The sequence below is a fragment of the Hypomesus transpacificus genome, chromosome 17, assembly GCF_021917145.1.
Source record: "Hypomesus transpacificus isolate Combined female chromosome 17, fHypTra1, whole genome shotgun sequence".
Taxonomy (NCBI): domain Eukaryota; kingdom Metazoa; phylum Chordata; class Actinopteri; order Osmeriformes; family Osmeridae; genus Hypomesus; species Hypomesus transpacificus.
This window is the reverse complement of record NC_061076.1, coordinates 12,778,902-12,789,764: the sequence shown is the minus strand read 5'-3', so window position 1 is coordinate 12,789,764 and position 10,863 is coordinate 12,778,902. Positions and strand designations below refer to the sequence as shown.

The following is a 10,863-nucleotide window of genomic DNA, read 5'->3' as shown; positions in this document are numbered from 1 at the left end:
CTTCCAGAGGCCGTCCAGACGGATTATGTAGCTGTCAAGGACAGACTTAAAGAGGCATTTGGACACAAAGTGTATGGACCATTTTAGAGCTAGCCGGTCGGCCCACCCACAAGCGCCACAGGAGAGTTTTGAGGTGTATGCTGCAGAGATTAACAAGTTAGTTCTCGAGGTGTTTCCAGACTATGGCGACATGCTTAAACTGCTTGTTCGCCAGGTCCTAGGCACCTTTCCTTTATAAATCACAATCGACGTGAGATTGACCGCACGTGAACAAGCCACTGACCCCGTCTTGCCTCCTCCCATAAATTAATATGCAGATGGTTATACTGCGGCAGCTGCACAGGTTATACTGAGTTTAAGGACATTAATCTGTCCCCTGATGTCTAGCGCTTGTAGTTCTCAATATCTGGGCTTTGTAGTCCTTCATGGGAGAGGCCAACTCACATCCTTCTCTCTCTTGCACTCAAACTCTTATCTATCTGGTCTTCCACATTTGGCCTCTATTTCTTCTATGTTTTAGCGGTAATACTAATCAGTCAACAGCTTTGCATCTGGTTTTCAGTAATATAGCATATAAAAGTAATAAAGGTGATTAAGAGGTTCATCCTCAATCATATAATCCACAACCATTTCTCCATCGTCAATTACAGCAGTGTGATGTTTTTTCTACAACAAACCCTTGTGTTATCTTCGGGTCATTCTGACCCATCAGTCATTGTGACCCACCGTCGTATTGCGACAACTTTACCGCATACAAAAACAAAGTGAAGCATTTTCTTTTAACCGTTGGGCGGTCTCAGACCCCCCACATTGCGAAGGTTACAATATTTTTTGTTTTATTTTAGTTTTTGTATTGTGTAAATGGGGTAAACACAACGATGGTTCGTTATGAACCTTTGGGTCATGTGACCCGAAGGCAGCACAAGGAGAAACAAGTGGAGGCGCATCGTAATAGCATGGCAGCTATAGGGTTAGCGTGACATGCAATTCCTGAGTAATTTTGTCGTTAGTTTGACACCCTCAAGTTTAACAGCAGTTATTAAGTGGTGGCGGATTAAACAGAAGGCTATATATAATTTCCCATTTTGGCATATTGATGTGATCATCTAGCCTGACGTTGTCATATTCCTAATTCTAGTCAGAATATGAGTCTGAGAACTCTCCGTTGGGCTTTGACTACAGGGTGTGTTTCAAACGAGCCTGGAAAACAAATGCCTCTTCGCTCAATTGGATAGATCTACAACCAATCAGAGCAACAGAGTATGTGACGTATGTTAAGCACCGCATAGTTGTTGTCAACAGAACTAAACTACAAGCAGACTTGAAGTATGCTTGAAGAATGAATACAAACGATTTTTGCCGGTGTTGTAAAATTAATTTAAGGGTAGGGAGAGTACTTGTTCACACGGTCAACCTTTTTGAGTGAAACAATAAAGGGCAATGCATATACGAAGTTCTCCGTTTAGGATTACAACTCCATCGGGGCCAGCTGATAAATTAAATTAAACCTTTACCGAATCCCGTAGGAAGGACGGCAAAAACATATTTTCCATCGACAAATGCCTTGATTGCGTCTCTCTGTTCCTTTTTCAAAATTAATGCGCTGTCGATGTCTTCTAAAACAGACTCGATGGCAGTATCATAACATCCCAGATCTCCAGCGGTAGCCATGTTTGTTTAAAACGAATTCAACTTAAGCCCTCTTTTGTGACGTGGGTGATTACATTACTGTTGATCATCTGTCCATCATCGTATAAACAGAGCCTGTATAAAGCCCGCCCTGGCAATTTAATTGGTTCACCCAGATTCTGGTTTTCTGTAGTTGGTCCCCAATACGAGACCCTCCAGACCCAACTTCCCGACCAAATTTTTTTGGGGGCGGGGAGAAGTTGGGCTGGCAGCCAGGCTAGTGATCATCCACATTAATGATCAAACTTTTATTTTTTTGTTTTTTGAATAGTCAACGTCATAAACGTAGTAGTGAAACTTTATTTCGTAATGTTTGGTGACTTTCGGCACTTCAGTTAGAATTTGCCATGTTACAGAGCCAGAGAAGACTTTACAGACGGCCCACACATTCTCACGTCAATCAAATGTTTATACATCACACCGTGTGCGCGAAAACCAGCGTACGCAAGTTTTTTGTGCGTACGCAACGTTTATACCAGTATTTCAGCATATTACATGCACATTGCCACAACTCACTTTTGAAAGAAAATGGAATTAACACCCAGCATGAGTTTATCAGTTTACTTGTCATTCTGAACAAAGTGGCAAAAGTAGTAAAAAAGTTATGTGATAAAGCTTACATAGAAAGAGCAGAAAAATAATTAATAAAATACTTCAAAGATCAGTTTGGCCTCAAAGCATACCCAATACCACCCAAAATGTTTTACCTTGACTTACTGATGAGGACCATAAAGTGATCCACCTCACCAGTGTCGATAGTTCATCTTTTGATGCACATGGTTATAAAGACACCTGTACTGCTGCTTCAGATGACAACTGGTTTAATGTTTGAAGGAAAATGTTGTACAAATAAACAATTTAGTGAAACACAATTAAAAATCTAATATATATTCTCCAGGGACTATTTATTAATTTACCTACTCTTTATTCTAGAAATGTTTTAAGAAATTCAAGTATTTGTTGGGAACAAGTCAATCCTTTTCTAAACATGACAAAATAAAAGGAAAAACATTTTCAAAACAGCAGTATTCAACATTGGTTTTATATTCATAATCAACACAATTTTTTTTTTTTTATTAAGTCTACACAATATAGACCAGATGAACTGCTGCTCCCCCATGCCTATCTAACAACAAAGCACTTTAACTGCTTTCCATTTCTCCCTTACACCTACTGACAAAATCCAAACAAAGGAAAACGGGTGTGATTCACATTCTATTCACACAAACATACCAAAGATATCTAATGTTTAGAGAGGGTGCATTGGAGTCGAAGGAACCAACCCTGGCATTCTATTCTAAAATTCTACTAACAAAAGTTCAACATTGGATAACCAACAAAAGGGCAAAATAATGGATCACAACACAAACATAAATTATAACAATGGCCAAAGATCGAGTTAAATTAAATTATAAAAATTAAGGGTTGTCAGTGTTGACTACTACCACTGAACATTCAACAACAGTATTCAAATCCAATTTCTCTGTTTAGATCATAATACACACATGCATACATTTGTAACATTCTATCACTCCTCAATGGCCTCAAGTGGTGGAATGGTTTAGGTTGAATTTTTATTTTTAAACACAGCTATGAGCCAGGTACATCCAACAATGAGGTTTGATGGTCAAATCATGTTAAAATGAATACTGTGGTTAAGAGAGAACTTCTACCTTTAACTGGAGAAAGACTGTTTATGATGTAAATCCCAACTTGTGTAAAACATACACAGCTCTGTGGTTCCACTTATTGGGTTAGGCACACTCTTGCTTGTTGGTGAACATCCATCCGGTGCTTGTATTGTCAGTTTTCACAGTCTGCTATGGGCCACCTGAGCCTTAAACTGAATTAAAAATATAATTTAAAAAAGCAGCAAACAATTGAACTTTCTTCAATCCCACTCCTTCAAGGGTGAAACAGAACAAAAAATGCCTTGTTTCAAATCAACCACCATGTGCATTTCTGGAGGTACATCTGGACAGGTGAAGAATGAACAGTTATACATTGGCCTTTCAGAGGGCCAGCTGTCATTGTTACCATGTGGATTCCTCTTGACTAATCACTGTCCTCTTCACAAAAGCTGTGATGGTTTAGGGGATGATTTGAGACCATCCCATAAAGAACTGTGTGATTTCATTCAAAGGAATTACATCACATCACAGTACACAGTAGTTGAGCTTGTTCCATCTATATACAGACCCAGTGTTTACTGGCTCCCCCTCTCGATCTCACAAGTTGTTGAGGTAATAATAAAGATAACTGAAGCAAAGTGTGCTCAGTATTCACTCAACACAACAGGATTTAAGAATAATCTCCAAGTACTGTCTACCGCCACTAATGCTAGAAAATACAAACACAATAAATAGATAATATAACACCACACAATCATACATGCCGCCGCAACCCCCCCCTCCCCCCAAAAAAATCACCGTAATTTAAAGTTTGGTCATTTGAGCTAGCATAGTACATTTTACCCACCAATGCCCCCAACACAGGTTTTTATTGATTCATTTCCCATTTTCGATCAGATCGTTTTTAGTTATTTTACCTTTTATGATGGAGGATAGAAATTAATCTCACATCAGGCTTGAGTAATTTGAATCACTAAATACAATCGTGTTCATGATCAGCGCAAAGGGCTACAGCCATGTTATATTTGATGCAAAATGCATCACGCTTGGTGAAAGTGGGGATTTACTCAAATACAACATAAATAATTATGTCATTAGTTTTTAAATCCCATCAAACAAAATATTTTTTTAAATGGAAAGGTTGGGGTCTGGTCTACACGCATCTGTCATTCAGTATAGCGGCTGAGATGTTCCTTATTGCACAAGGCTGGAATGACTTGAACATGGAGCAAACAATTTAACAAATAATTAAAATCACTTTCCTCCTCTAATATCAGCCACATTGGTGCAAGCAGATTCAGGTCTACTATTAATACACTTCTCAATAATTATTCAACTTCTTTTTTCTATTTCTTTCAAAATTCCTTTTAGGTCAGCAGCATCTTTACACTTTAGATTAGCAGTCTTAAGTAGCAAGAAGTTAAGTCTCCACTATTGTAAAATGTTTTCCTTTAGAGACTAGTTTTGAAAGGAAATGTGGTATTGGTAAGTGTTTGCTATGATCGTATAGCCATTGGTCTGATTTTTGATAGATTGGCATGATTTCTTCTATCACAGCTCCCTCCCAAAGAGAACCAAATCAATCTTCGTCATTTTCAAATCAATAACCCCGTTCTAGTATGCATTTTCCATGATTCATTTTGGGCACAATATGTTCTTTCATCTCTCCTCCTTCCTGGAGACCTTTGAGGAATGCCAAGCAGTAGACCTGAAAAGAACACAAGACGTTGTAATTAGCGTGTTATGCTTGGCTCAATCTTGTACAATGCTTGGTCTTTGACCCTTCACCTCTTTTCGCCACTTGCTCACCTAATGAAGGTCTTAAAAGCTGCGCTCTGGGGGTTGATGCATAGTGGCACTCGTTTCCCTTGCTGATGCTCAGTTATGAAGCGATGGATGAGCTCTGAGTGAAAAACATTGTTGCCAAACTATTAACACAAATCTGTTTCATAAGAGTTAAAAGCACTCCCTCTGTTGCCCAATAATTTTTGCAAACTTTCTCACCCATTTTCAGAAGAAGTGTCTTCGTGATTTTAGAGCTCTCATTAACAGTAGATGTAAAAACATGAGTTGAAATGACAATGTAAAAGCGCAAAAACATTGCCTGTTCACCTTTGCCTTGCCAGACAGAGAGCAGACTGTGTTCGTAGCTGTGGCTGAAAGGCCTGTCGGCAGGAGGCTCAAAGTCACGTGTGTACACACGGCCACTGGGTACAGAGTAGCAGCACTGGCACATGCAGGTGTGGTAACGCAATCGGCCCTCATCCAGATACGGGTGGGAGAGAGCATCACTGCCAGAGATCCTCTTAGACTAAGTACACGGAATATGGGAAATATATTTGTCATCAACCATGGCAGTTATAATCTTAGGTGGAGATGGCTCTGTATGCAATTATACCACACTGTTTGTATGTACTTACAGGATCAAAGACTAGCATCCGACACAACAAGTGCACTGCCTCATGGGTTGCACCGTCTGACAGCATGTACAACACTGAGAGCGAGGGCTGGAAGCAAGATGAAACAAAATACAGACATCTTAAGATATTAAGAGGTACTAGCTTATGAAACATAGTAAACAAGTACCTATGAAGTAACTGATGTTTAGGGCTGTCACGATAACTACTTTTTCTTGTGCTATATACTGCAACAAAATGAATTGCGCTAAACGATATTATTGTCAATTGTAATTTTTAGTCCATTTTATGATAATTACATAATGACCGCCTGCCCCCCCCACCCCCCGCTTCACTCCATCATCCCTTATTGTTTACAACGTTAACAGGGCTATTTGGTTGGTGTTACCTTTTCAGCTTGAGATATACAAGGTGTGGCGTGAGAGCATGTGAAATGGTTGAAATGCGTGTGTCCCACGGCCAATGCGTGAGAGTTGGCAGCCCTGTGTTTGTCAAAAGTTTGCTGCATTTTTTTTTAAATGCTGTTTTTTTGACCGTGTTTAATGGCTGCATCTCTTTGGCTATATAGCGAGTTACACTATCTGTGAGTGTGCGCCATTTTGCGCTGTCACGTTTATATTTGCACTGTCGGGAAAAGGCATCTGTAACAGAACTGTATGGAAGACTCCTTTCCAGCTGCAGTTGTTGTAACCTGGCTCTGCCCTCCTACGTACTTGCGCGCTCAATTTGGATTTTGCTTCTGTACTAGGTCTGGAAGTTTGACTTTGAAGTCGGTTTTCAGAAAAAAAGATTTTGTAGGTCCTATCAGCGAACAGAGGGAGTGGCTGAGAACGATGACGTTAATGTCGTGCACTAGTTTGAGTAGTTCAGTAATGGCGGCGGAGAAAGATGCGAGCGAAGCAATTCTGCGGTTGTGGCAACGCTGCTGAATATCCATAAGTTAAAGCCGGAGCAAGAACATTCCTTGCTGAGTTTTGTTGGTGGCCATGATGTTGTGGCCCTCCTCCCCACGGGGTTCGGGAAAAGTTTGATTTTCCAGCTACGGCAGCTAGCTCCGTTACAGTAGTGGTGAAGGAGTTGGCTAAGGCGAACTCTTGCGATTGGTTATGGCAGATCAGAGTGGCTCTGGGCAGATCCAATAGTTTTAAACTTCAGAGGATCCGCCTTCAAGGAAGTTAACGCTCGTCAATGGAGCGATTCCAGACCCTCTGTGCAAATGAAATGAACGAGGGTCTGGTTAGGGCCAGGCTACAGTTGTTGTTCACAGGTTGAAAAACTGGGTGAAATAGACACTTATCTTTTGCTAGGTGAGATGTTAGGTTAGTTCCCTCTTTTCGTTTCCACTTGTTTTAAACAAAGTTGACATACTGGCACGTTCACGTTAATTGGCTCTCATCTCATTCGGCTTAAAGACAACATTTTCCCACACCAGAGCTGAAGATTGCGGCTTTAAAACCAAGTCAATTTTTTCTTGTTCTTCCTAACTAGCTGTAGATGTCACAAAACAGAACACTTTATAACACAGCGAGTTCACGCCTTCTCTTCACCTGTCGGTGTCCGCTCTGTGTGTGTGGAGACGGTAGTCCCGCCTACGCTTTCGACACAGAAAGCAGACAAGATGACTGAGGCAGCGGGATCGACTAAAATGTTGGTGACATTCGTTCCTATGTAAAAATTAATATAATCATTATTTGTTATTATAAAAATGATCAGTTGCAATATATCGCAGCACAAAAAAATATTGCGCTCATTTCCATATACTGTGCGATAAGTCAATATATTGACTATCGCGACAGGCCTACTGATGTTTGATTACATTTTGTCCAGAACATACACAGACTGTAACTACCCAACATCTGTCAAGTCAGTGGTTTAGTGGAGTGGTGTAGTGGAGATGGGCCAAGTACCGGTTTGTGTGGTCCTCTCATGATGTGGGCCCTGGCTCCTTCACAAGCAGATGCCATGGCAGAGAGAGGTGGGGTTCCAAGCAGGTCAGTGATTAGGTCCAACTGGAAGGAAGAATGAGCAACTTCAATTCAAGTAATAAACACTTGGACTACATCATCTGCACACCACAGTTTAACACTAGAAGCATCAAGCCGGTTTTCCCTACTTGTAGCATGGTTAGGGGTCAAATGACCAGGGGCCGGTTGTACAAAACACCTTAATTCTTTTCCTTAACTATGGGTACATTAAGGGTATATTTCTCCCTAGCTAAGGGATTTACTTAAGGGGGTTGCACAGAATCCCTTAAATGGTTTCCTTAGCTAAGGTGAAATGTTAAGGGATTTACTACATTGAACGTGATTTCACAGCAGTAAAATTCAACTGTTTCCACAGATCCCGCGTTTGTTCAGTTGTATCGCTAGTGGTGCATCACCTTAGTAGCTCTAGCTTAGATCTACGACCTACAAAAAGAAGGCAAGAAAACCAAATTGTTCAGAGGAGGAAAATATTGTGCTTCTACAGGAATACAAAAAAGAAAGAACACACTGAAACGTAAATTTAATCCACAAATAACTGCTAACAAAAAATTACAAATGTAGGACGAAATTGCATCAAAAAAACTCAAGAAGTTTGGTGAAGTGGTCAATTCAAGAAATAAAAAATATAGCTAGCTATATGATAACTTGACTGTTATGTCCAAAAAAGAAAATCTATTTCAGGAGGAGGTCCAATAAAACTGGTGATATAAACTTTAGTTGTAGGTCTTGTTGCTACACAGTAACGTTTAAGTGAAAGCTAGCTTAATTCTTAGCTAGATCAAAATGGATCAACAGCATTTACCGGCTTGAGTCTAAGCTAGCTATTTTATTTACAGCTGTAGCCAACGCATAAATAGCCTCATGTTGACACTGCAGCACAGTAGCCTAACAGAGTGCTATAGGTGTGGGATGGGTTAATTCATCTCCATAAACTCAGCCACGTTGCGGTAAAGAATGAGTCAGAGGTACCTTAAGTTGTATTCCTTACTTTGTTTGCTAAGGTCTTTCATGCAACTCTTTAACACATTTTCAGGGAATCCTTAAGTATACGACTAAGATAAGGAGAAAACCTTAAATACTTAAGGCGGGGTGTCAAACTCTGGCCCGCGGGCCAAATCTGGTATACTTGGCCCGCGAGATATCAAATTTCTATTTGAGCTGGCCCACCAGTAACGCTAAAGCCTAATTTATAATTATGTCGCCGACACTTTTGAATTGTTCGCCGATGAAAATAAGTGTTGCTCAGGCTGCTGCCCTTCTACTTCGGCAAACAGTTGCCTGTGCTCAAGGTTCGCGTGACAGGAATCAGAATCATTTTACCGTTACATGCATAGTTATTGTTACATTGTTTACGCTTTGTAACCTAGGTGATCGATCAGAGAAAATGGCTGTAGCAAATTTTGAGAGGCATTATAAAGGTGTGGATATGTTATAACTTGCTCCGCCAATCTCTCCTTTATTCCTTCCATCTTAAACAGCTGTTGAGCGTTCACTGAAAAATCAAAACAATGAAGTCAACGACGCGTGCCGTCTATCTAGCCAATTACACTTGCGCGACACTGATGACATTAGAATCTCAGAGCATTAGTAACATTAGCAACAACATAAGCAAGCCAAAACTCTTTCTAGCATGTGTATTGACAGCTGCGTTGTCGATGTCTTGAGAGAAAAAAGTGACCGGGGCTTGCCGAAAAGCAGTAGCTCTGGTCGTACGATGTGTATTACGTCAATTACATTTTCAAAGGCTTTTTAGAACAGAAAGGCGACTTTTCAAAAATCTTACAGCCAGCACGGTGTATTTTTTTTGCATCCCCTTTCGAATTCAGAATTCAAATTACTACACAAAAAATGATATCCTTAGAAAAGTGGATTTTGAGGGGTATAGCTCCATAGACCTCCATTCATTATGCACTCACTCGTTAGCGCCCTCACATGGAACTGCAACCAGTTCAGAACCCGGAAGTTTCCCGAGAGTGGCAGTTCCAGAGCCTGTTTAAGGAGAGCCTTGCCACTCCCTATTAAGCCCCATTGTACCGAATGTTGTTGCAGTTCCACCAGAGTTCCACTGGGAGTGATCGCGGTCGAGTGCAAAATGAATGGGAGTCTATGGAGCTAAACGGCAAAATTTGTCTCTCTCCTGATTGTCGTTGATAAATCTCAGATTTGATTGTAGTTTTTGCATGTTCAACATGGATTACAGGTCAAAAGTTGAATGAACAAGTACTTATGTCCTTTTGTTTTCTTACAAGGTAAGTCGTTGTTGCCCATAACACGCTAGCATTCTGCTAACGAATGCTGATTGGTTAGTGAAGGACTGACTACGACCAGAGATCCCGCTTGATGGCATCCGAAGCAGAACCAGAATGTCAAAGCATTAGCAACATTAGCGACAACATTAGCAAGCCAAAACTCTTTCTAGTGTGTGTATTGACAGGGAGAGCCTAACCTGTCAGCTGTGTTGTCGATGCCTCGAGAGAAAAGTGGAAGTAACCAGAGCTTGCCGTCAAGCAATAGCTCTGGTCGTACGATGTGTATGACGTCAATTACATTTTCAAAGGCTTTTTCGAACACCCAGAGGTGTGTATTTTATAATTGCCTCCCCTTTTGAATTCAGAATTCAAATTACTGACAAAAAAAAAATTGCTGAGAAAAGTGGATTTTGATAGGTATAGCTCCATAGACCTCCATTCATTCTGCACTCGACCGTTAGCGCCCTCATATGGAACTTGAGTGGAACTGCAACCAGTTCAGAACCCGGAAGTTTCTCGAGAGTGGCAGTTCTCCCTATATTAGACATTCTCTGGCAGTTCTCTTTATATTAGACATTCTGTGGCACGCTAGTGCGAGCACATAAGTACACGCAGCGCGATGACGTACATCCTGCCTTAATAGACGAAATCAACGGTTTTGGAGATACCTTCCCTCAAAAGGACCTGTGTAGTTAGACACCTGTCTAGTAAGAGATCAAGGATTAAGACAGCTATCTAAGATTTCGAACACAGCCCAGGCCAGCCCACTCCTCCATTAAAGCGTCCGTGGGCGGGACATAATCGCAGCATTTATCCAATGACCGTATAGTTTTGAAGCACTGAAAAAAACTGTTAAAAGCAGCCCCATTGAATTCCATGGACGCAAGGCTTC

General features: G+C 40.8%; 1 protein-coding gene across 2 annotated transcripts in view; it reads right to left on the bottom strand.

Annotated features, from left to right (window-relative positions):
* Positions 1–1,975: 1,975 nt before the first annotated feature.
* nlk1 (nemo-like kinase, type 1) overlaps positions 1,976–10,863 on the bottom strand; it is a 33,701-nt gene continuing 24,813 nt past the window's right edge. For both annotated transcript variants that reach the window (XM_047039178.1, XM_047039179.1), the window contains exons 7-11: positions 7,645–7,746; positions 5,741–5,827; positions 5,433–5,631; positions 5,130–5,223; positions 1,976–5,028 (exon numbers count right to left, since the gene is read on the bottom strand). In XM_047039178.1, the coding sequence (XP_046895134.1) occupies positions 4,980–5,028; positions 5,130–5,223; positions 5,433–5,631; positions 5,741–5,827; positions 7,645–7,746 (531 nt within the window). In that variant the 3' untranslated portion in view covers positions 1,976–4,979. The remainder of the gene's footprint in view (positions 5,029–5,129; positions 5,224–5,432; positions 5,632–5,740; positions 5,828–7,644; positions 7,747–10,863) is intronic.